This window comes from Dama dama, chromosome 18, assembly GCF_033118175.1.
Source record: "Dama dama isolate Ldn47 chromosome 18, ASM3311817v1, whole genome shotgun sequence".
NCBI classification, from domain to species: domain Eukaryota; kingdom Metazoa; phylum Chordata; class Mammalia; order Artiodactyla; family Cervidae; genus Dama; species Dama dama.
In genome coordinates this window covers 78,673,486-78,701,235 of record NC_083698.1, presented here as the reverse complement: position 1 = coordinate 78,701,235, position 27,750 = coordinate 78,673,486, and the positions used below count along the sequence as shown (strand labels likewise).

The 27,750-nt window shown below is 38.9% G+C and overlaps 1 protein-coding gene across 2 annotated transcripts in view; it reads right to left on the bottom strand.

Annotated features, from left to right (window-relative positions):
* AMPH (amphiphysin) overlaps window positions 1–27,750 on the bottom strand; it is a 213,883-nt gene that overhangs the window by 84,813 nt on the left and 101,320 nt on the right. For both annotated transcript variants that reach the window (XM_061165675.1, XM_061165676.1), the window contains exons 2-4: window positions 24,484–24,564; window positions 7,854–7,908; window positions 218–312 (exon numbers count right to left, since the gene is read on the bottom strand). In XM_061165675.1, coding sequence (XP_061021658.1) covers window positions 218–312; window positions 7,854–7,908; window positions 24,484–24,564 — 231 coding nt within the window. The remainder of the gene's footprint in view (window positions 1–217; window positions 313–7,853; window positions 7,909–24,483; window positions 24,565–27,750) is intronic.

Below are 27,750 nucleotides of genomic sequence, written 5' to 3'. Positions count from 1 at the left end.
AGCTTTCTACCCAAGTGCTTTTATCATCATGTTCACTCCTCACTATGAGTTTGGATCAATCTGGATGGCGGAACTGCACAGCGCCTTCTGGGTACACGGTGTTCCCTCCTGATTAGGGCCATGAAGTGCTGAGAGGGGATGAGTTGAGTGAGTAGGACACGGTGGGACCCGCAGGGAAGCCACCCTGGGCCTCCCAAGCGCTGTGACGGGCTCTCACCTCGCCAACCATTTTCACATCTTCACGCCCATACCAGTCAGGCTCATAGACTTCATGCAGCGACTCGGTGAGCTTCATGGAAGCCTCTTGCATGCCTAGCATTGGAGAAAAGCAATTCCCGTTAGAGAGAGGTGGGTGAAAAGTCTCTTCCTCCTTCCCCTACTTCTCTAAGTGAGAGGGAAAATCTTGAACACTTGCTAAATGTTTAAGGAAAAACTGGGCAGGTACAACTGTTATTTGTATCTGTAGTCACATCTTTCCTGATTCTGATTACAGCATGCACCTTCTTGTATTTACAATAACAGTGACACATACAGGATCTTAAAAAATAAATAAATAAACAAGGCATTGTATTCTGAAAACAATATGTCCTACTAAATGTGCTGTCACTTGTTAAATGACATGAAACCATAAACGTACAGGACACCTAGAGCTCTTCTCTATAAAATGACAGAGTCCTAGGAATTAATCCTAAATGAATTTGAATGTCAGAAATAAAGTTTCTTTTTTTTTTTGAAGCAGACAGAAGCACAATCAACAGGATTTTAGGGTATAATATTTGAAATGCTTTAAGTGGCCTAAACTAAAAAAAAAAAAATTTTTTTTAATTTTTTTAAATTAAAAAAAAAAATTTCTTTTTCCAATATTATCAAGTTATATATATAAAGTTTTAAGTTAGAAGCCTCAGAGAACTTCAAGTTCTTCTATCTAGGGGTCAGAATTTTAATTATTGGTATAATTTGGTATGTTGCAAAAATATGGTTATTAACAATAGTAAAGATATAAAGTTTCCCAGTGCAACATGGTGATATAAAGTATCACTAAATCTGTTTCAATCTCCCCTTTGCCCCTCCTTCAAAACATGGAGGGAAAACTATGGACTACAGTGGTGACCACTCAGGGCTGGGAACAGAACAAGGTGGAGTCTTTGGCTGGCAATGTGGAGAAGTGCCACTTTGGCACTAGACTCTCCCTCATAGCTAGAAGGTGAGCTCCGGCTAAGTTGGTGCCTTGGTCTTTGTCACTAGGAGATATGAAATGGGGCTGGATAGAAGGAGAGGAGAGAAAAACCAGAGTGCCATCATTAGAAATAGAAGATACATCTCATTAACTCAGAGAATAAAAGAGGGAAAGTTTTTTGTGAAACTGAAAGCTGCAACACTCTAAATTCAACCATGTGTTTGGTGGATTTAAAGCAGTCAGTTTTGGGGTCAACAGTGAAGGAAAAAAGTCAAAATAGAAGATGTCTGAGGAGTTTGAGGTTTTTGAAGACAAGCTACCCATTCTCCTTGCTTGGTGCTTGCAATAAATTTTTCTCTGCTCCAGAAAATGAAATTATAAATAAAAATAAGATGTATGAAATGATCAAAGTACATCCTCAAACAATATGTACAAGAGTCACACACTGGAAAATTATTCAGTAGCACAAAATAATGAAATCATGCAATTTGCAGCAACATGGAATGACCTAGAGATGATCAGACTAAGTGAAGTAAGTCAGAGAAAGACAAATATATGATATCACTTATATGTGGAATCTAAAAAAAAATGACACAAGTGAATTTATTTACAAAACAGAAACAGACTCATAGACTTAGAATACAAACTTATGGTTATCAAAGGAGAAAGGCAGGGGAGGGATAAATTAGGAGTTTGTGACTATCATATACACACAACTTCACATAAATCGATGACCAACAAGATCCTACTATATAGCACAGTCAAATATATTCAATATCTTGTAATAATCTATAATGGAAAAGAATATTAAGAAGTGTGTGTATATATATACACACGCATATATGTGTATATACATATAACTGAATCACTGTACTGTATAGCTGAAACTAACAACATTGTAATCAAATATATTTCAATAAATTATTTAAGAAGTAAAATAAAATATTAGTCCCACCCTCTAAAAAAGAGTCATCATCTAATCTGGTATTTCACAATACATTTCCTCTCTTTGGAGGGGCTTCCCTGATAGCTCATTTTGCAAAGAATCTTCCTGCAATGCAGGAGACCCCAGTCCGATCCCTGGGTTGGGAAGATCCCCTGGAGAAGGGGATCCAGTATTCTGGCCTGGAGAATTCTGTGGACTGTATAGTCCATGGGGGTCACAAAGAGTCGGACACAACTGAGCGACTTTCACTTCACTTCAGGGGACAGACAATCCCCCTTGTTTTCCCCTGCTAAGACGCAGATACCTATTTGGTCTTTGCACACGAAAGGTATGAATGTGTTTTGTAGTCACATGAAGTGTGAAAGCCTGTGACCCTCTCACCATAAAGGGCACATCACTGAACATGTTTAAGACGCCCTTTACCATGAGGAGTACAAACAACCCACACCAGCTGAAATGACTTGACAACCATAAGAGGAAGCCCAGCAGGGTACTGTGGGAAAGCAGTGATGACTCAGTTCTCTGGGGACACCAATGAAATAGTCTTACAGGTGTAGAGACAGGCAAACATTGCATTGTGTGTGTGCTTAGTCATGTCCAGCACTTTGTGACCCTTTGGACTGTAGCCTGCCAGGCTCCTCTGTCCACCTGATTTCCCAGGCAAGAAGACTGGAGTTAGTTCCCAATTACTGCTCTTGGGGATCTTCCCAACCCAGGTATCAAACCCATGTCTCCTGCGTCTCCTACATTGCAGGCGGATCCTTTTCCCACTGAGCCACAAAAAGTAATGCAAAAACCTTCATCCATCCTCTAGCACTCTGAGTCCAAGCAGGGAAGAATCTTTCTCTTGTAATGTGGTCTCCACATGCGGTCACTGCTGACCATATGTGGCAGGAATATTTATCTTGAATGCCCATGTTTAACCCTAACCCTAAGCAAACTAATACTAAGAAATGCACCCCTCAAATTCACACCAAAAGTGAGTCACTAGTTAGAACTCTATCTTTCAGATGGCAAAAGGCTTCTGAAGTCTCCTTTTAATTCTTCGAGTCAGATGGAAGTTATAAACAGCCACATAGACAAGCTCTTAATGTCTTAAGAGGAAGAAAGACACATGATGGTATTGCAGAACAAAAACCACTGTGGTGCAAAATGAAACTGTGACTTAAGTTTAAAATAAAATTCTATAAGATCTTACTCTCTGAGGCAAAAACACACAATGTTGCAGTAAATATGTCTATTATCAGCCCAAAACAACTACTAATTGCTGTGTGGATAAGTAGCGATGTGGGTAATTTGGAAAGAAATTATTTTGACAAAAAGCTGTTTCTACAATCCTCCATAGGAAATACTCTGACAGATAGACAGGTGAACAAAACACAAGTCTTGCTCTTAAAAGACAAAAAGATTGGCATAGATTTAGAATTTCCTCTGGTGGCAGAGCAAAAGAGGAAAAGACACAGCTAAAACCCAAGTTTCCTTCAGAGTCATTTGGCAACATTAAAGCAGAATAGATGCTAAGTGGCATTTAATAATATCTAATAGCCAATATTTTCTTGGGCTTTCCAGGTGGCTCACATGGTGAAGAATCCACCTGCAAAGAGACCTGGGTTCAATTCCTGGTCCAGATGATCCCCTGCAGAAGGGAGTATTTTCTTAAAAGATTAGTGGTTTTCAAAACTATAAGACAAGTATCAAAATTCATACATAGAAGAATGATCATCTTACTACTGGATGGGAACCATTTCCCTCTCACCAAAAATTTGGAGCATCCTAGACCTCAATTTTCCAAAGTATTCATTAATAATAAATTGTAGTACATGCCACATGTTATAGGAATAATACATGAAATGAGCCATAAAAAGCTTATGTTTGTACCTGGCACAGCGTGTTCAATAAATGTGAACTATAATTATTATTAAACTATTAGCCTAGACTTCTAAAAAGTCTCCAGTTTCATTTCCTCTAGTTTGTATTTCATACCATTACAATAATTATTTCTAAAATGTTAATCTGATCATATGACTCATTCCCTCACCTAAAAGAATGTTAAGGACTCCCTTCTCCATTGACAGAATAAAACTCAAGATTTCTTCTACCTGGAAAGTCTTTCCAACATCAACTTCTTCCCCTGGCATATCTTATCGCCTGATGACCATGGATGCCCCCTTCTTGGGTTCATTCAGGGTAAGTTCTGCAGAAGGACCATTCCTGACCTGGTCTCCTGCCCCTCAGCTAAGGTGGGAGGACTCTCCTTTGCTGGATAGCACAGAGCGCGCTTCTCTTAAACGACACATTACCATGCGTATCTGGCCTTTTGTTTATTAGCTTTCTCTGTCACAAGCCCCAGGAGAGCAAACACTGTGTCTTACTCATCTCTGCATCTCTGTCCTCTAGAACGGTGTCAGGCCCATAACTGAGACTCAATGCAATGTTTGCTACTAAAATCAATGAGAGCATAAGATCTCCTACAAAGTCCAAGCCATCAGCAGAAATAACAAAGCCCCACAGGAGTGAATGCCACCCAGAGATTAGGGATAATAAAGAGTGGAGCTCACTGAATCCAATTTCATAGAATGCCCGTAGCAGAGATGTAGGGGGCTTCCGAGAGCAACTGGAGCGCTTTATAGCTGAGGAACATCTGGCACATTTTACAAATGAGGCAGTCGACAGGCTTGGATTATCCCATAGTTGCCTCTCAAAACGGACCCAGGACTCATCACTCTACTGGGTGAGATCTCATTCTCTGTAATGCTGCCTGTATTAAACTGCTCCATTAGTTAGCTAGAGTTCTTCTTGTGAAAACCAGAAAAATGGGCCATGAAAGCACTTTGAAAAAGCAAATTATAATCTACTTAATGCATAACCCTTATCTTTAAGTGTGTTCCCAAAACTCAAAATATGCTCCAAGGAATGCTGATTCTTTCTAAGACTTTGAGAAGAAAAAAAGCATTCTACAATTAAATCAGTGGAAAATGCTGCCTTTGCGCCACAGGCCTATGGGAGATTAGATTAAGGGTTAAGGGTTCTGATAAACTTCGTAGTAAACTTTTTAAAAACTCATTCCAACCAGCCTCAGCCAGTCATTTAAACAGAGATCTCTCTCAGAGAATATCGTTAGTCATTCAATCAGCAAAATGTGTGGGGAAAAGCTACTAGACAGTCCTTCCTCCTACATACGTGGATGTCACCATTAGAAGTGGGATGCCGGGCACAGACTGATAGAAGAGTCTCTTCGATGCTGCACCCAATGTCTCCCTGGAGACAAGTCTTCTCACAGTGGATTCTCCCTCCAGACCACATTAAGGAAAAGAAATAAGCCAGTCTTTTTAAATAACATTCTCCATACTAGGGCAATAAAATAGACCAAAATACATAGTCTTCGAAGAGAGATCCAATTCGCTCATTCATGTAACAAAAGTATCCACTTTTAAAAATCAGCTAACAAAGAGAAAATCCTATACTCAAAACTGTATGACTTCTTGTGTTCAAATCTTGAATCAGCAATGAAAGAATTACCTAGAGTGCCTTCTATTTTCTGACCAAACTGTTATAAATATTTGAGGTTAACTTTTTTAGAGCAGTTAATTATGACCTCTGTGAATTGCAGAGGTTAAATCCTCTGAGTCTTACTTCTTTACAAATGCAAGATAAGGCTAATGTTATTTAGCCTGTGATGGGTGGTGACAAAGAAGTAACATGCCTAAAACACTTAGTACACAGCCTACCACATAGTAAAGTGAAGTAGCTCAGTCGTGTCCGACTCTTTGCGACCCCATGGACTGTAGTCTACCACGCTCCTCCGTCCATGAGATTTTCCAAGCAAGAGTACTGGAGTGGGTTGTCATTTCCTTCTCCAGAGGATCTTCCTGACCCAGGGATCGAACCTGGGTCTCTCATTAAAAAGTAACAGAGGTAAGTTGTCATTACTCCATTGTACAGATGAACTCGAATTATGAAACAATGCAATACTGATGGCTATATAGTTCAAAGACAGTACAAGGGAAAAGCAAGGTCTCAGGAAACTCAGAGACCAGACAGTGCATTGCACCCCTGCTGTTTAGTAAGCCCATGACCCTGGACAAGCTATTTGACCCTTCTGTGCCTGGCTTTTTAACAATAAAATGAAGATAAAATAAGTACCTGCCTCATAGAGTTGTCAGGTGAATTGAAATTATATGACTGGTTTATAAAATAATAAAAGCTTAAATACATCTTAGTTTAAAAATTACTTTCACTAATTTTGATTTTTATGACTAATTTTTATTAAGAGTTTCATTATGTAGCCATAACTTTGTAATCAATTTCATACATCCATACATTGAAACTGTTAAGAATAAATTCTTGGAAATGAAACTAGTGCATCAAAAGGCATGCCCCCCACACACACACAAAATCAAAAATCACATATAAAAGCCTTTGCCAAATCCCTCTTCAGGAAAGCAGTCTCACCAGAAGTGTACAAAAGGAGTCCATTTCCCACAGCTCTGCCAATGCTAGGCATTACAGCTTTGTTTTGAGTCTTTTTTTTTTTTAACTTTTTATGTCTTTGAACACTTAGAAGAAAAATAACATCTTCTCCCTTTGATATCATTTTATATTCTTTGAATACTCAGGACAAGCACTTTTTACATTTATTACCCATCTACAGATCTTCTTGATTAATTTTCTCTCCATATGTTCTACTCAGTTTTTCTTTTGATCCACTAATCTTCATTTAGCTTACTGACTGAGCTCTTCATATCCTGGCTCACTTTGATTAAAATATGCTGCCAAAATAATTTTTTAAACATTGTGTACATTAATGAGGTCAAATCTCTCAAACTTGCCCTTTCCAATTTCTGCCTTCTGGGGGAACCTTGTAAAGACCTTGTCACTGGAGACTGGAGATTAAGTCTACTGTATTTTATTCTGGGACTTGAGCACATCTCTTTGTCTACATATTTAAATCTTCACTATATTTGGAAATGAGAAGGAGAGAATAAAGAGTGATGTTGGGAATCTCACTTTTTTTCTGAGTGTTTGGCAAGTTTACCCAAGACTCATTGTCAGATGGTCCATTCTCTCCCCACTAATCTCAAAATCTGCCTTATCACGCACCGTGGGTGCACTTGAATCTGACCCAGTGCCGGCAACTGGATATCTCCGGAGGCAGAAATAGAGTACCCAACCTGATTCCTCTCTCCACTCTCCACCACTAGCCTTATTTCCTTGCCTTGAATATCAAGAGCCTAGAAACAACAGCAGAGCCTCTTTCCCCCTACAGTGGCAGGGTTGCTGGTGCAGCCGGTCCCCACCAGTCACAGGCAATTCAGGGCGGTGTTTCATGTTAATGCTGCTGCCATCCCTTGCCCGCTCCTGCTAGAGGGCTTATGTGCAAGGCTAAGAGCGTCCAACTCTTGGGACATACTCTCCCTTGGGATGAAACCAGCTGCAGCTTTTCTTAAACAAGGTCTGCAGCTCACTCTATCTAACAACTCTTCCTAGAAAGCTCTGGCACATGGGAGGCACTTATTCCTAGTTTCCATCATAAGGAAACTTATTTTCCTTATATGCCTGATTATCATTTCAATGGGAACTGGGGAGTAGGTAGAATGGAACACCTGTGCTCCAGTACCCATCCTGCCAGAAAGCCAAATGGCTTTCTAATTAACACTCGATCCTGTCACTCTTGAATTCCAAGAACAACCTGTGCTTGGTAACATGCAGTAAACAACCCATACACATTACCTTTGATAGCTGCTAAGTATCCTCGGAGTTCTCGCTGAAGTCTGGTACCCTCGGCCTGAAAACACAAACACAGAGATCTTCAACATCTTGTTTACATTTTGCATGCAAACATGTACAAAGCCATAAGCTTTTTACCAGAAGCTCATTCTTGAAAGAAAATAAATATGTGAATTCAGACTAAACAAGATATCCATTACTCTAGATACTTACAGAGATTTTATTCAGCTTAAGAGGGAAAGGAGAAGGCAAATAAGACTTTGCCAAGAATAGAAACTGTGACCCACCATACAGCCTTCTACACATTCAAGAGCTAGTGAGTCTCTCAATTTTGAAACATAGGTTACAAGGTAGGAAACTTACCACCACTGTTCACTGTTTAACATGGTAGCTACTAGCCCAAGGTTGTCAGGTGTTTACAATGTAGCTAGCCCGAATGCAGATGTACTGTAAGTATAAAATACTTACCAGGTTACAGAGATTTAGTACCAAAAACATACACACACACACATATATATACATATATCATTAATATATTCTAGATAGACTGTAGATTAATACAATATTTTGGAGATAATGCATTAAACTATATTATTAAGATTCACTGTAACTCTTTTCAGTTTTTCTTAAACTGAAGTATCATGCATGCTCAGTTGCTCAGTCATGTCTGACTCTTTGCAACCCATGGACTGTATAGCCCACCAGCCTTCTCTGTCTGAGGAATTTTCCAGGCAAGAATACAGAAGTGGGTTGCCATGCCCTTCTCCAGAGGATCTTCTCGACCCAGGGATCAAACATGAGTTGGTTTATAATACTGTGTTAGTTTCAAATGTACAGCATCTTTTTACTTTTTAAAAGTAAAATTTTTACTAGAAAATTTTAAATTATGAATGTGGTGTGCATTATATTCCTACTGGACATCACCAAAATCGAGAAATTGTTAAATTGTACATTTTGGCCTATGAATACTTGTTTTGGTTTGGAATGCATTTAGAAACTCAAAGACTCTGAGACTAGGATTAGATTCTGGTCTGGAGTTACCCAGGAAATGTTAATGGTAGCGTGAAGTGAGGCAGGGAGGGAAAGAGCGGTAACTCAAGGTGCACTAACAAGCAAGTTTCCACAGTGGGCAGTCCTGCCTTAATTCAACTGGGGAACTCTAGGAGACAGACTCAAACACCCTACAGACATCCTCACCAAGGGGCAAGTGAGTTGGGGCATTTAATATCACCTCCTGTTGGACATTGGCTAATGGCTGCTTCTTAAAATGAAAGTGAAAGTCGCTCAGTCATGTTCCTCTCTTGCGACCCCATGGAATAGTCCATGGAATTCTCCAGGCCAGAATACTGGAGTGAGTAGCCTATCCCTTCTCCAGCGGATCTTGCCAGCCCAGAAATCAAACCAGGGTCTCCTGCATTGCAGGCAGATTCTTTACCAGCTGAGCTAGCAAGGACCCTGAAGCCTGATTCTGGGGAACATGAATTCCCCATTACATCCGCACAGGGGCAGACAGGTCTCCAGAAACCATAGTAAGACCTCAATCAAAGAGTTCTGCTGTTGGCAACTGCAAGTCATGTAGTGGGTTCAGAAAAGGTAGGTACTAAAGGCATATAGCTGGCTACCAACAGTGTTTTCTATGACACTGCAAGGAAACACATCAAAAAAATGTATTTTAGCTACACAGTCATTGAACAGAAGTACACAGAACTAGCAGATAGAATGACTCCACCTTGAAAATTAATATGATCACAGCTATTGTATAACTCTAACTGGATAGTTAATAATACACCCACTAATATAGTAACTATAATGGTCATATTCATTTCAACAAGCATTTGTTAGAATTTACCAAAAAGGAATCCCTTAGAAGAAATGAAGTAGCCCTCATAGTGAACAAAACAGTTTGAAATGCCGTACTTGGGTGCAATCTCAAAAATGACACAATGATCTCTGTTCATTTCCAAGGCAAACCATTCAGTATCACAGTAATCCAAGTCTATGCCTCAACCACTAATGCCAAAGAAGCTGAAGCTGAATGATTCTATGAAGACCTACAAGACCCTCTAGGAGAAGGCAATGGCAACCCACTCCAGTACTCTCACCTGGAAAATCCCATGGATGGAGGAGCCTGGTAGGCTGCAGTCCATGGGATCGCTAAGAGTCGGACAGGACTGAGCGATTTCACTTTCACCTTTCCTTTCAGGCATTGGAGAAGGAAATGGCAACCCACTCCAGTGTTCTTGCCTGAAGAATCCCAGGGACGGGGGAGCCTGGTGGGCTGCCGTCTATGGGGTTGCACAGAGTTGGACACGACTGAAGTGACTTAGCAGCAGCAGCAGTACAAGACCTTCTAGAACTAACACACAAAGAAGATGCCCTTTTCATCATAGAGGACTGGAAGGGGAAAGGAGGAAGTCAAGAGATACCTGGAGTAACAGGGAAGTTTGGCCTTGGAGTACAAAATGAAGCAGGGCAAAGGCTAGAGTTTTGCCAAGAGAACGGACTGGTCATACTAAACACTCTTCCAACAACACAAGAGACAACTCTACACATGGATATCACCACATATTGAAATAACGAAATCAGATTGATTATATTCTTTGCAGCTGAAGAAGGAGAAGCCCTATATAGTCAGCAAAAACAAGATCAGGAGCTGACTATGGCTCAGATCATGAACTCCTTATTGCAAAATTCAGACTTAAACTGAAGAAAGTAGGGAAAAACACAAGACCATTAAGGTATGACCTAAAACAAATCCCTTGTGATTATACAGTGGAAGAGACAAATAGATTCAAGGGATTAGATCTGATACACAGAGTGCCTGATGACTATGGATGGAGGCTCATGACATTGTACAGGAGGTAGTGATCAAGACCATCCCCAAGAGAAAGAAAAGCAAAAAGGCAAAATGGTTGTCTGAGGAGGCCTTACAAATAGCTGAGAGAAGAGAGAAGCTAAAGGCAAAGGAGAAAAGGAAAGATATACCTATCTGAATGCAGGGTTCCAAAGAATAGCAAGGGGAGATAAGAAAGCTTTCCTCAGTGATCAAGGCAAAGAACAGAGGAAAACAATAGAATGGGAAAGACTAGACATCTCTTCAAGAAAATTAGAGATACCAAGAGAACATTTCATGCAAAGATAGCCACAATAAAGGACAGAAACAGTATGGACCTAAAAAAAGCAGAAGATATTAAGATAGAGGTGGCAAGAATACACAGAAGAACTAAACATAAGATCTTCATGACCCAGATAACCATGATGGTGTGATCACTCACCTAGAGCCAGACATCCTGGAATGTGAAGTCAAGTGGGCCTTAGGAAGCATCACTACGAACAAAGCTAGTAGAGGTGATGGAATTCCAGTTGAGCTATTTCAAATCCTAAAAGATGATGCTGTGAAAGTGCTGCACTCAATAAGCCAGCAAATTTGGAAAACTCAGCAGTGGCCGCAGGACTGGAAAAGGCCAGTTTTCACTCCAATCCCAAAGAAAGGCAATGCCAAAGAATGCTCAAACTACCACACAATTGCACTCATCTCACATGCTAGCAAAGTAATGCTCAAAATTCTCCAAGCGAGGCTTCAACAGTACGTGAACCAAGAACTTCCAAATGTTCAAGTTGGATTTAGAAAAGGCAGAGGAACCAGAGATCAAATTACCAACATCCGTTGGATCATAAAAAAAGCAAGAGAGTTCCAGAAAAACATCTGCTTTATTGACTAATCCAAAGCCTTTGACTGTGTGGATCACAACAAACTATGGAAAATTCTTTAAGAGATGAGAATACCAGACCACCTGACCTGACTCCTGAGAAATCTGTATGCAGGTCAAGAAGCAACAGTTAGAATTGGACATGGAACAACAGACTGGTTCCAAATTAGGAAAGGAATACGTCAAGGCTGCATATTGTCACTCTGATTATTTAACTTATATGCAGAGTACATCACGTGAAATGCTGGGCTGGGTGACACACAAGCTGGAATCAAGATTGCTGGGAGAAATAACCTCAGATATGCAGATGACATCACCCTTATCGTAGAAAGTGAGGAGGAACTAAAGATTCTCGTGATAAAAGTGAAAGAAAAGTGAAAAATCTTGCTTGAAACTCAACATTTAGAAACTAAGATCATGGCCTCTGGTCCCATCATTTCTTGGCAAATAGATGGGGAAACAGTGGAAACAGTAAGAGACTTTATTTTCTTGGGCTCTGCAGATGGTAACTGCAGCCATGAAATTAAAAGACGCCTGCTCCTTGGGAGAAAAGCTATGACTAACCTAGACAGCATATCAAAAAGTAGAGACATTACTTTGCCAATAAAGGTCCATCTGGTCAAAGCTATGGTTTTTCCAGTAGTTATGTATGGATGTGAGAGTTGGACCACAAAGAAACTGAGCGCCAAAGAATTGATACATTTGAACTGTGGTGTTGGAGAAGACTCTTGAGAGTCCCTTGGATGGCAAGGAGATCACACCAGTCAATCCTAAGGGAAATCAGTCCTGAATATTCATCAGAAGGACTGATGCTAAAGTGGGGGCTCCAATACTTTGGCCACCTGATCCGAAGAACCAACTGTTTAGGAAAGACCCTGATGCTGGGAAAGACTAAAGGCAGGAGGAGAAGGGGATGACAGAGAATGAGATGGTTGGGTGGCATCACCATCTCTATGGATATGAGTTTGAACAAGCTCCAGGAGTTGCTGATGGACAGGGAAGCCTGGAGTGCTTCAATCCGTGGGGTCGCAGAGTCAGACAGGACTGGATGACTGAACTGAACTGAACCAAAAAAGAAAGAGGATGAAGAGGGGAAAAAACTACTTCCTTCAGTAAATTACAATCTTGTAGAGGAACTAAAATATCTATAGGAAAAATTGCATTTCCAAGCAGATTGTATTAACTCTGAATAGTTGTCCAGAGTGTTTGGGAGTATAAAGGAAAGATAAAATGCCCAGTGCATTTAAAAACAGATAGTGATTAATACAAATAAACTCTGAAAAAAAAGTGTTTAAGACCATGCTAGACTCCAAAATAAATTCTGGAAGAGAATATTTTCCTAGATGTTATAATGCAGGTATAGTGACATTATTTCTGTAAAGTCTATGTAAAACTCTAGTGAGGTTTTCTTTACCTGCCTTAAGCTCAAGCTATGTTTACAACTCTGTAAATCCAGGTATTATGAGATGAAAGCTTAATGTTAAGTCATTTGTTAGCACATATAAACTTCAACATGAATGGTGGTATTCAGAATGGCAACATAGAAATCATCAGAGTTCTAAACAACTGACTCCCTTTCTTGTGGCTCAGTATGGCTGGATATGAAACTCTAGGTTTCCTTTGTCTTTCTGAGCCATTCAGAAATACAGTGCGAAAGCAAACTGCCACACGCTAGATGGTTGGATGGCATCACCCACTCAATGGACATGAGTTTGAGCAAGCTCCAGGAGTTGGCGAAGGACAGGGAAGCCTGGCGTGCTGCAGTCCATGGGGTCACAAAGAGTCGGACATGATGGAGAAACTGAACAACAATAGTAGCTTTCCAAAACATCAAAGTATAGTGTAAAACTGTAGGCAAATGATAAGGAGAATGAAGAAGAATGTTTTTTTTTTTTATTATTATTCTCACATCTACACTGTACCTCCCTACCAGATCTGCTTGGGGGAGGATTATAGTTCCTGCCCCATCAACATCAAGCTTGGTTGTAGGACTTGATTTGGTTAATGAAATGTGAGTGGAAGTGCCCATGTGCTACTTCTGAGCAGGTGTAAGAACCATCTCATATTCTTACCATGTCTTCTGCCCTTTAGTATGAGCCCCATAATGTTCCAGGCTGGGGTTGCTTCTCCAGCCTGGATCTCAGAGTGAAGGGAAGATGAAGAACATGTCTGTGTACATTTTCATAAATGAGAAACCAACCTGCTCTTAAAAGCCAACGAGGTATTGCCACCACGGCATGACCTACCGTAAAAAGCCTGATACAATGGTTCACCATCAAGAGCGGAAATGCAGAAAGGCAGAGGAGGTTGAAATCTAACAGTAACAGCAAAAAAAAAAAAAGCCAGTGGAGATACTGAGCAGAAAAGCACTAAAGATACTTACAGAAACACTTCAGAAAGGAACTCAAATTGAAAAGATGAAAAAAAAGAAAAGATGATGAACAAAGTGAATGGTTTAGCAAATGGAGTTTGAGAGGCAGTCATGCAATTGATAGAGGTAGCACAGTACTGAGAGAGGACAGCAAGGCCAGAATCATTTGTCCCAACAGATGGCAGATTATTTAGAGAAAATAATATGTGAACTTCAGACATGTGATCTACCCAGGCTGATCTAGAACCAGGCTGATCTAAAGCCTACATTCTAAAAGGGGCAATTAGGAAGGTATGACTCCCCCAAGGCCACATTTTTCAAAATAAGTTAAGTGTAGAGTTTGGGGGTACTTAATGGTTTGTCTAGGTCACTTATAGCCACAAAATAAACCTAAAACATCTCTGTGGAACATCCATTTATTGAGGTTGAAGGAAGCTAACAGATAAATCATTACTTTGCCACCACGAAGCCACCTTGTTATGATGTAGAATGAAAAACTGCATAGAGATGAAACAGAACTTCACAGATGTCTCCTGTCTCCAGACATCTGCTTTAGGGCTCTGCTCTACTGCTGTTCTGCTCCTTCCCCAGAAGAATGCAAGAAGTGCTTAGCTAAGGCAGGCCTCATGTCTCACCCAGAAGGATGCTCTCCCTGCAGGAAGTAATATAAAGCCAACCAGAGTAAATGGTGGTTCTGAGTTACCACGACTGCCTAGAGTACCTGGAAACAATAAAAGAACAGTGAGGAAGGGCATTCTTTTCCCAAATATTTAAGGAATAAAGCATGTCAAATTAAGTCCACTACTAAGTCTCTGCCTTTTCTTTGAGCACTAGAAGGACAATGAAATATTCAGGTTCTAATCTATACACTGAATTCATCTAGCCCAAGGGGGTTAATAAAAATTTTTTTAAATAAATTAAGAATCCCAGGAGAAATGTTAAATATTGTGCGTGGAAGAAAGTTCAAACTATATAATAATGGCTTAACTAGATGAGTTCAATTTAACTAGATAAACTGGAAGCTAATTTAAATAACTTTATTCTTCTCCAATTATTAACATTCCTAATTTTCCCCATGAGTATTAAGGTTCATAAAGCATTTGGTAATAGCCATATTGAATTTCATATAAAGTTATGCCTGAGTCGAAAAAGTATAAGTCTCTGGAGAGAAATTTTTCACCTACAATATGTCACAGAGTAGTTCTTTTGCACAAAACCTATTGCATAATAAAATTCTTGCATCATTATTCTATCTGAATCACAAGTAAGGTTTAAATGAGAAATAAATTCTTATAGCACTGCTAAGATTTCACTGAATCTAGAGTTCATTCCACATTCCTCTGAAAATTTCCATTTCAATAATTCATCCTTGAATTATGTATTGTGCATGTTTATGTGTACAGAAAAGAGATTCAAAATTCCACAACCTTGAGAATTTTTCCTGCTAGTTCTTAATATTGTTATCAACAGGACAAGATAAAATTATTATTCTAACTCTTGGTCACACTCTCCTCAGGGTTTATGGGCAAGTGAATCTTATTATAATTAAGTTGTCTGCATTGCTTACTAATACTCCTATTTGGAAAAGATCCAAGAAGGATTCACCACCCACCTGGCATATAGTATAATAACATGGCCTTGCTGTTACTCAGAGGTTCTTCATTTTTTCAAATGAATCATTTATCAGTGTCAGGAGCAGCTGCCTCTCAAGCCCAGAAGGTCCCCCAGGCCTCACTTTCTTCCCACACAGCCTGAGGGAGTGACTTGTTTCTCCCTCCTCATTAAAGCTACTTCCACCCGCTCCCTCCCTTGGGTGTCACACCCTCACAGGGCTAGGGAGAAGAAAGCTGTCTCCCCAGTCTTCTGTTTCCTGGATGTCCTGGAAAATAACCCAGGGTCATTTTGGGTTTCATCAGGAAGCCACCAAGAATTAATAGGCAAGCAAAAGTATTCATGGTTTTAAAAGATTACAAAGGTCTGAGAATCATCGCCTCGTTTAAAAAAAATATTCCCTTTTTTCTCTTGCTAAGTGGTCTCTTGAAGCTGTTGCTTTCTTCCCCTAGTCCTGTGAGCACCTCTCATGGTAATCTGCCTCTAAGGATTAGACTGAAGTATAAAATCTAATTAAATAGCTGGAGAAAGAATGAGGCAGGCACACCACCATAAAGGTTACCCAATACAAATAAATTACATTCCATATCTAATTAAATGTGTTTCCAAGTTGTTTTACATCAGATTGGTCCTCAGAAACACCAGTTTCTTAATTATTTGTTTATATGTCTTCAGGGGAGGGGAGGGCAGAGAAGGGTGTCCAGATCCACACAGGTTGGGCTCTTGGGCAGTTCTCACATGAGTCTCTCTTCAGCACCCCGGACAGCTCCCAGACTCAGCTGTTCTTAAACTTTCAAGAATTAATCTATGCAGTATCAAAGGACCAACTATAAAGGCTACCACGTCAAAGTTTCCTACTGCACTTTGGTAAGCGCAAAGCAGTGTTACAGACAGATTTCCTACAAGTTGAGCCAGGTTCCTGGTAAGGAAAGCTACCACAGACTGACATACAAAAATAGTGTCTCAAAGTCCTACAACTATGGCAAACTGTCTCTGGGCATTGGGCTTAAAAACAGGACTGCATTAAGCTATGATGAATAACATTTGAAGATTAGTGTCATGTCTTTTACTGTTTAGGTACATTAAATTCCAAAGCACTAAAAAGATATTATATATACTTATGCCTAGGACTTCAGGAGCCAATACAGAGGTAAAATTTTGTTAGCTCACTTTGCCCAGTTACTTTTGCCTGAAAGAAAGAAGACAAACATGAGACATTAATTTTACCAGATTGTATATACAATTCACAGAATGAATTAACTAAACTCATGGCAACAGTGTCTATAAACTCAGGGGCACCATGCCCCATACTATAATACTATGTGCATGACACCTTTGTTCAAGGAATATATACCACTGTGTCCCTGAGTGTACTTGCAAAACCAAATCCAGTGCATTTTATTTGCAAGACTATACAGGTCTAGCTAAACGTCCTAAGGCAACAGGTATGTAATACCTATTAATAGAGCAATGTTTTGTTGAATTGACTTGTTAAAATATGGTAAATGTAATACTGATTTATATTTAGAGGTAACTTTTGTTTTAAAAATAAGAAAAAAAGCAAGCAGCATCCACAAGACAGAAAATTTTTTATTAAATATCCTTTTTATCTAAGAAACTGTGAGTTGATGATTAAAAAAGAGTCCAAGTGGAAGGCCAACAGCACTAACAGATGTATAAAACCTGGATCTGAAGAGATATAACTTCAAAAATTGGGATTTCATAACAGTAAGTCCCATCTGTTCACCTGTGATCATGAACCTATAGAAGTTCCCAGAGTTACATTATTATTTTTGTCCTTTACTGACATTATTTTTTCTCCTGAAAAGGCTAAGTAACACATCAAAATTAAAATTGGCTCAATTTCTCAGAGTTCAGACAGATTAACTCAATCTTAAAAGTCATGTGAGTACATTTTGTGATCATTTTTGAAACTGAGAAGATAATTAGATTATCAAGGAGATGAGATTTAATGGAGTCATAATCAGCAACTTGATGAACAGATGACTAATAATGTCTGAATCCACTTATGATCAAAGACCACATTAGGCTGCTCAACACTCCAGGCACTCTTGATTTACTAAGAAATAGTGCTCTATTCTGACAAGTTCGGGTTCCGGTTCAGTTGGAAGATGAGAATTTTTCAAAGGTAAAAGCAGCAGGATCTCAGGAACATACATTTTTTGCTTCCTTGCTTTGAGCTCTTTGTGGTTACAAGAGCTCTCATTAAGAAACTAGCATTGATTTCATAAGCTCATTTCTTTATTTTTAAAAATTTCTTTTGCAAATCTTCATGCAAAAGATACAAGACAGACAGGAGATTGAGTGCATTTTGAAATCACATTTCTGGGCAGTAGGGGTTGGTACACAGAAGGAAGAGACATTAAAGAGGACATCTCAGCTTCCACAGTTTTATTCAAGATTCATGGCCCAATTTCCAGCTATCCTTGTCAGCATCCCCAAGAGCACCTATGATCTGAAAACCAAATCAAATACCTTTTGCCTTTCAACAAAGTAAAATTAGAAAGCTAGCTAGCAATTACACATACCATTTTCCATGTATTTCCCTTAAGCCAATTAACTTGAGTTTATATAGATCTTTACTCTGATCTTTTGGATCAGAGTTACTCTATTGTGTGTTCAAGGAGATAGACTGCCTAGTTAGAACTGTTAAACTCACTACAGCAGGCAGGCCAGATATTGACACAGTTATATATTATTTTTCTAAACATGTACCCACAGGTTATGATCAATCAAATAACCGAGAAACTCCCTCAAAAGTTGTTACTAAGAAGAAATATTTTAAATTTTGGAAAATATTTGCACACTAAGATGGTTTTCAGTATTATGGAATTCTCACAGAAACCTGGAGTTAACCAGAAAAAGCAGTAAACTTTATTTCCAGAGACACAGACATACATGAATTCTCTTAAAATATATTGTGCAATTGTTGAGTGCAAACTTTAATGGAAACCAAGTATAAATGCAAGCAACAAGACTCAACAATTCTCTCAGAAGTTGCTTGGAAGAAATTAACTGGTATCAATTAATGAATTGATAAGCTAAGTTGCTTCAGTTGTGTCCGACTCTTTGCAACCCCATGGATGGTAGCCCACAAGGCTCCTCCGTCCATGGGATTCTCCACGCAAGAATACTGGAGTAGGTTGCCATTTCCTTCTCCAGGGTATCTTCCTGACCCAGGGATCAAACCTATGTTCCTTACATCTCCCGCATTGGCAGGTGGGTTTTTTAACACTGGTGCCACCTGGAAATATATTAATGCCTACGGTCAAAATATTATCTAATCAGAGAATAGTGAGCTTGCTCTAAAACACAATACATGAAAAAAATAACTACAAATTGGAGAATGTAACTGGAATTCAAGGACTGAATAACATTCTGCATAATAATAATGACTTGCTACATTGTGCCTCAAAGTAAATAAAGCTCTTAGAAGATGGAAGATATTGTACATACCAGCTGGTAATTATGGAGTAGCATGGAACTAGGGCACCTTCAAAATCCAGAGAGGGGACCAGAGCCTTTCTCTAGTCTTGATAACTCAGGTTAGAATCAAGTCCAGGCAATGTGAGACACTCTCCAAGGGCTATTTGCTGCCAAAAATTAGGATCAAAGAGATAAAGTAGATGACAATGAAGGGAGGCTTTGATATTGAATGAGGGAGGAGGCATGTAAAATCTAAGACAAAAGGTGAATACAGAGATATGTGTGACAAGGAGGGATATACTGACCAAGCACCTAGCAGGTGCTAGAGAACATAGATTTCTTTAATGACTGCAACAGGTTGCTTTCCTTTAAACATTTTATAACCTAATGAGGATATAGATGCACACCTAAAATAACTGCCATACTAAAAAAAAAAAAAAAAAAAAAAACGGAACAAGAGCTATTGGATAAGCTACCAAAAAAATGTACTCCGGAGTACACAGAGAAAGAAAGAGACTGGCTGAGAAGACTGGACAGACATTAGGTAAGAATTATCTTGTAAGTTGACCTTAAGCAAAGGTGGGACTTGAACATATGGAGATGGCAGGGCAGGCAAGGATAGTTCAATCATAACAAAGCATTTGCAGTGAAGAAAGTGGAAGAACAGCTTGGAAGCTAGCAGGCAGGACCTAAATAACACCATCAGACATAAGAACAACCAATTATTCCTTTTTATATCATGGTTACCTGTGTTACAAAGAAATAGTTCTAGGATATCTGCTCAAGAAAATCGCAGAATTTCTCAGAATGTAAATGTGGCTTGCCATAAATAAAAATTTTATCCACACATTAACACACTGTAGGAGTACATTTCATATTGACTTTCTTTTTTTCAAACTTCTATTCTGTAATTTTTAATTATTTATGGACATATGTCCTAAAAAGTGTCATGAAACTGCTTACAAATATTCACGCACTATTCAACACTTCTTCCATTCCAGAAATAAAAACGTGCTCTAGGAACATGCTCCAAATGATCATTTCTGTCACTAATTCAGCTTCAAGTCTGACAAATGTTTTAAGGCTTATGTGCAAAGCACTAGATTCTGTGCAGAGAAAAAGATGAAAGCAGCCACATAGGGCCCCTGGGCAGAGGAGAGATCAGTATGAAGACATGACTTTAGCTTCCAGACAATGGATTATCCTAACAACAGAATTGCTGGCTGTGGATCCTCCAAACTGGAGAGATTTCAACGTCCCAATATCTCTCCCTGTCCTCATCTGTGTTACACCAAATAGGCCGGCACCTGGTGGTGGGCATGGAGAGCTACATGGAATTTCAGTGGGGACTGAGAAGCCGTGAAGATGAGAGCAGAAGTGAGATTCCCTTCCCCTCTGTATGAGCAGGTCTAATTTCAGATTGTGCCTCCATTAGAGCTCCCACATCTGTACTCGCTGAAATGTGATCAAAACTGGTTATCTGGGCCCCACCAGCCCCAGGGTTATCATTTTGTCGTAATCTGCACATCGGCCACAAGCATGGTATCTTAGCGGGCAAGTGTACGAATAGGAAGGAGAGAACCCAAAGACCCTTCTTTTACTTGGGGACCTACTCTGGATTCCTTAACACAGCCGTGAGCAGGCACTCCGGTGAACCGACGGGAAAGCACCCAACATTCACAACAGTCATTTCTGCCACTTGTCAGTAGTGCTGGTAAGAAAGGAAACAAACTAAACCCTCTGGAAAGGAAAGGGTAAAGTCACATCTCATTCTTCCTGCTGGTATTTCTAATCCTTGCTTTCCTTACCACTTGTCCATGGAAAGCCCTGAGTTCTCAGGGGTTGGGAGTGGTTCACTTGATTCCCATTTGCTGGACCCTCCTCTCCCTTCCTCCTTGTCCTAACTGAGCTGTTCATAAATTCTAGACCACAAAATCCATGACAACGTAGAGCACAGTGAACAGTGAGAGCATATGCACAGACCCTTCAACCAGGCTTTTGGTCTAACACAAATCAAATAACTTTTAGGAAAATAAGTCTGGCATTAAAAAGAGAATTGGGAGCTGGAATAAGATAAAAGCTAAGCCTCAAGCTCAAACACAGACCCATTTCCACCATGAAAGAGCAGGGAATATATGAATTACTATAAGGACTTTTATGATTTTCTTCAAGAGAATTTAAAAGCAAGCCCAAAATGTTTGAATACTTTCTAAAACATTTTAGTAGTCTACTATTGATGTAATGCTAATTGAGTATGGTCAGATGACTATAATATAACGCATCAATCCAAAAAAAAAAAAGTTCACTTTATACCATACATAATATCTTTTGGGATTTGAAATATATATACACTGAAAAAAACAAATCTAGATTTCCTAGGTCAATGTCCTCAGTGAATGCCGCTGTAAGATAATGCCTTCGGGAACTTCCCTGGCAGTCCAGTGGTTAAGATTTTGCTTTTCAACACAGTGGGCATGGGTTTAATCCCTGGTCTGGGAGTTAAAATCCCACCTGTCTCATGGCCAAAAACCCCAAACATAAACCAGAAACAATATTGTAAACAAATTCAATAAAAACGTCAAAAATGGTCCACATCAAAAAAAATCTTTAAAGATAATGCCTTCTGCCTTTAGAATAATGATTCACGTTAATACTAAAAATAGTAGGCTTTGCAGAGGTCACCACAATCTTGATAGATCCTTCATCCTTGGTTAATGTTTCTATACAAGGACTATGTCTTTTTCAGCATATGCAGCAGATGGGAAGTGGTCACCAATATGTACTGGGGATTAAAGGGACACATTTTTTTCCCTCTAGAGTATTAATAAATTCAGTCTTCAGCCGTTCTTCCCAAACTTTAATACATTTTTATAGAAGATTAAGAAACCTGTCTCCTCAACCTCCTCCCACTCCCTCCTTTTTTCCTTTTCTCCCTCTATCTACCAACAAGGTTAAGGTTCCCTCCCTCCTCGTGGCAAGAAAATGACTATAATTTACTTTTTCTGGTTAAAACAAAAAATATCAAAATGAGCATCGACAAATGCAAGATGGTTTTGATGCAAGAGTATTTCCAAAGGGAACCAAATAGGGTCAGGAGACTCCCTGAGAAGTACTATTCCTATATTTCCATTCTGCTCATTTTATTCTTATAAAGTAGAATTGCTTGTTCAAGTTTCCCTAAATGTTGAAGTTTTACCTATATCCTGAAATCTGCTAATGATCTTGCCAGAACTTAGGTGCTGTTCTTCAAGAAAGACAGCGTACACACTATTGGCTCCACAATATTTGAGAATGTATATAGTGACAGGAATAGATGGCAGAGCAGTATTAAACTGGTAGAAGTTGATGATTTAGCCAACTGCACTTTTCTCTAATACCTTAGACAAAAAATAGTCCTCACCTTGTTCAGTCAACAAAGTCCAAAAAGAACAATAAAAATTCACTAGAGTTGGAAAATGCAAAGTACTACCTTACATAAATGCATTCCTGAACTTCATGCTCCCCAAGTTCAGCCTTCTGGGGTGCTAAAATATCATACTATAATAAAAGGGATAGACAAAAAAGAAATCTAACAGCAGAGAACTAATTAGCTCCACAGGGACACACTAGACAGGAAGACCAAATTTCAAAGCAAAGAGTGTAATCCTCAAGTAGGAAAAACTATAAACACGAGTCACTTCTTCTATTCAAATCCAATCCCTTCAAGCAGACATTGGGGACCTCCCTGCAAAGTAACAAGAGCACTGATTGACAAGTTTATCTATGGGAAGTTGCTGCCATCCAAGTCAATAATCTGCACAAGCACTCTTAATGCATGAAAAGTCTAAGAGAACTCACCAAATGAGGACGTAAGGAAACATGGAGAATCTGTTCTCCCAGAGGAGACTGGGGGGCACCTTCTTCTATGGGCCAACATCCAACATTTCTCTAAGAATTCTCTCTTCTACCTTCATAAATCCAAAGTTCTCTATAAAATTTAGTGATTTGAACAAGAACTAGTTTTCTCTCTATTACTGCTTTCTTCTCCAACTCCCCTCTCTCTTTCCACATTTTCAGATACAATGAGATCACTGTCATTCACATTAAATTGAGTTCCTATCTGTCCAACCTTTAGTCTTAGAATGAAATTGGAGACATTCAGGAATGTGCTTTGGTGGAGACTAGTCTACCGGGTTCTACCTGCTGGATTTTATATCCCCTGTGGGTAAGGAAAAGAAACAGCCTGCCTCCAGTTAGAATGCAGTCAAAAACTCTGATACACAAATGGAAAAAAATAGAAACCTCCAGGGTCAAAGATCTGAAAACAGAAGCAAAGGGAGTGACATAAAACCTGTGCTGATTTTCCATTGCCAAGTTGTCATCACTGACACCATGCATACTTATCTCTGAAGCCACAATTTCATCTGTAGACATTGGTGGCTACAACAAAAGCAGGGAAATAAACCCATGTCCTTACATGTCCTTACATTGTCCTCACATGTCCTCACATGTCCTCATGTCCAAACCCCATTTTCCAAAGTTGGTTGTTGCAGCCCACCTCTGAATTGAATTTTCTAACCTGAGAGGGCCCTGCTTCCTTTTCCCTGACTCTAATGCATGCTCTCTACAGGTGATATGCTAGCCACGTATCAAGCCCTGGTGATATAAACAAATAATTTTTAAAATAGCTTATTTATTCACATGTCTGTTAAACGCTGGAGAAGAAAATGGCAACCCGGTCCAGTATTCTTGCCAGGGAAATCCGATGAACAGAGGAGCCTGGCAGGGTACAGTCCATGGGGTGGCAAAGAGTCGGACACGACTGAGCAACTGAGCAATGCTACTACTACTGTTAAACACGCAGCACCTAAGAAAGGAACAAACGTCACAAATTGTGTTTTTCAACCCTTTTTCATTCTCACCGCTCTTTAGGAAACGTTTTAGGCATTTTTTTCCTAATCATACTCCTTCATAAAATCTTTAAAAAAAATCATAAAATCTTTAAAAATCATAAAATCTTCATAAAATTGTATATATAGATATACTATCAGTATTTATGTGATATAGTCTCATAAAAAGAGTATAATATCTTTCATCCACCAAGAACCAGTTTTCTCCCTCTTAAGGAGAGGTAATCTCTATTGAGAATTCGTGATCTTGATGCATGCAGCAATGGAAGTAATTATGCCAGAACTATTTAACTACTGATAATATTTAGTGGAATGTAAATCACTAAAAAGATCGCCTCTCCTTTAGATCAGTAATCTGTATTGAAGAGATCCAGGAAAGCAAAGTCTCCATCTCCTGAGATTCTAAAACACAAGTCTTCTTCCTGCAGTGCCCACTACCTCTTTGCCTTACACAGTAAAAGTCTACAGAATTAACCAGTGTCTCCCTCAAGTGAATGCCAAGCCCAACGAATGAGTTCTTTCTTCAACATCAAAGCATTTCATTTATGCACTAAAACACAAAGTCAACCCATCTCCCACTCCAGAAACTAGATAAATGTACTTGCCTCTTGCCGTTTGAAGTTCTGGACATATTCTTCAAACTGTTCATCTTTTGTCTCATCAGCTTTCCCAAGCTTCTGAAGGACCTAGTTCATGAACAAAACAAAATGGCTCTATTTACTAATGTTTTCAACAATCTGTGGAAGAAGGCTATTGTTTCACTCTTCTGAGGAGATCTCCCTTTTCACACTGCTAGTTTTTCTGTTCCGGAATCATCATGTCCCAGTGCCTTTGGAGTTGGACAGACTTGGATTTTAAGCACAGTTCCACCACTCTAAGGCTGAATGACCTCAAGGAAGAGTCATGCTATACTGAAATATTTATTTATTCACATATCTTTTCTCCAGTAGGTTGTACATGTGTTAAAGACAAAAACTAGGCCTTGTCTTTTTGTCCAAAGTATCTGGCACAATGCTTGATGCATAATAGTTGCTCAATTTTTTGTTAAACATGAACCAAAGTTATTTGAGGAAAGTATTAGCCTATATCATAGGGATGGTTTTAGAATTACTGGAGCCAGGTACATGGTAAGTTCTCCCCCAGCATCTCCTGATAGACCCTTCAATTCAATAATTGCTCAAAGAAGGCCCTGGGATGCACAAGTCCCATATGAAACACTGGTCATCCAGAAATATATAAATGAATAAAACAAGGCCCCAGGACTTAATCTTAAGAAACTTATTATCTAATGAAGTAGACAAGGCAAGTTTACAAATAAATCAAGACAATCTGTCATAAGCAACATGAAGGGGTTACAAGATGTTAGAAGCAATATCCCTTCAGGGAATGCTGGTGGAGATTATTCAAAATGTGTTGGAATCCAGCAATTCCACTCCTGGGCACATATCTTGACAAAACTGTAATTCAAAGAGATACATGTACCCCAATGTTCATTGCAGCACTATTTACAATAGCCAAGAGATTGTAACAACTTAAATACACATCGACACATGAATGGAAAATGGAGATGTGGTACATATATACAATGAAATGCTATTCAGCAATAAAATAGTGAAGAAATGCCATTTGCAGCAACATGGATGTACCTAGAAAGTATCATACTAAGTGAAATAAGAGAAAGAAAATACCATATAATATCACTTGTATGTGTAATCTAAAATACGGCACGAACTTATTTACAGATTTATTTTTATTTGTGCTTATTTACAGCACAAACAGAAACAGATTCATAGATATAGGAAACAAACGTGGTTACCAAAGGGGAAAGGGAGTGGAGGAGGAATGAATTAGGAATTATGCACTAGCAGAAACAAACTACCATATATAAAATAGATAAACAACAAGGTCCTACTGTATAGCACAGGGAACTATATTCAGTGCTTGTAATAAACCATAATGGAAAAGAATATGAAATATATATATACATATATGAATCACTTTGCTGTATACCAGAAACTAATTTAACACTGTAATCAACTACAACTTTAAAAATGTGCTGGGAACTCCAGCAGAAAGGAATGTGGCAGAGTACATTCCAGCCAAGGAAGCAGCCTAAGAAGGACCGCTGGAAAAATTATGGTGGACTGGGCATAAGTGGTTCTGTTTTCCTAGATCACAGGACTGGGTATCAGGAGAAACAGAAGAAATGGTTCTCAGAAACATAGCAGAAAGTTACTCTGGGCCACAGCAGAAGGATCCTGAGAGCCACATGGAGATCACTATTTAAGGTTCCCAAATCTAGTATCTAAAACACTGACTTATTTAAGAATTTACAAAAGCTCCATAAACATTGCCTTCTCAGAATTTGTATTCCCTATAGCATTACCAAATATATTTCCTGAAGCATAAACATATGGGCATTAAAACATAATTTCAAACAAAGCACTTTCTATAGCTAAGTTTTAGGGCTTCCCAGCCCATTCAGTGGTAAAGAATCCATCTGCCAACACAAGGTGGATAATATGAGTTGGATGACAAGGTGGATGACTGACATGAGTTCAGTCCCTGGGTGAGGAAGACCCTTTGGAGAGGGAAATGACAACCCACTCTAGTTTTCTTGCCTGAAGAATCCTGCGGACAGAGGCGCCTGGTGGGCTACATTCAATGGAATTACAAAAGAGACAGACAGGACTTAGCAACTAAACAACAACAATGGCTAAGTTTTATATCAGCTTATGCTAATTTGTTTCCTAAAATCAAAGATCTAATTTTGTACAAATTGAGAATTCCTTAGACCAGTTTAGAACGTCTTAAATAAACCTAAGTATGGAAGTATTTACCCAACAACACAGAGTCCTTGCAGATTCTTCCAAGAAATAAATTTTCTTTGGAGGTAAATAGTAATTATTCTAAGTATGCAAGTAAAAAATGATTATTTTATTCTACCCTAAAGCTAATTGTTTATAACATATGCTAATAATCCTTCTTTTCACATTAACAAATATTTTTTTAAAAAAATTTATATAGACTCACATATATTACCAATTACTCAACTTTACTCAATATCATTTCACAAACCAATACCATATATGAATATTATGAAAGATATATTATTCCTCATTGCAAATTTATTGTTTAAACAGAGTTGGACGAATCCAGTAACATAATTACTAAAAGGACAAATAATCACTCTATCAGCTAATAATCTCTTCTCAGTTAAGAGTTTCTTTGAGAGACAAAGCAGAAAACACTAAATTTTTCAAAGAACTGGACATTGTAACTAAGGAATAAGCTGATAAGCATAAAAAACATGATCAAACATACATATGGAACATTTTTAAGTTAACAGTTGTTATTCTTGGATGGTAAGGTTCAGAGTGATTATTATTTTTCTTTATAATTTGCTATATTTGCCATTATCTCCTAAATGGTCATATGTTACTAAAATAATCAGAAAAAAATCATAAAGATAAATAATCAGGAGTTTATCATACTGATAGCCTATATGTAAGAGATTTATGTATTAGATTCTAGTACAAGTGAGAAGATTGTTAGTAACTGGCTGAAAGACTCTCCTCAGAAGAAACTGATGAGTGAATTACTATCAACTGGAAGAAAGATTTCCAAAGGCAGCCCTTAGGACCTATGTCTGATTTAGTGGTTCGTGTGTAAAGAGAGGGTTATCAATAGTACTTACTTCACAGTATTGTATGAAACTACCAAGGATACACGTGGAAAGGCAGAGCTTTGGTGCCTACCATATAACTGTTGTTGTTGTTGTTTAGTCACTGAGCTGTGTGCGACTCTTTTGCGACCCCATGGACTGTAGCCCACCAGGTTCCTCCGTCCATGGGATTATCCTGGCAAAAATA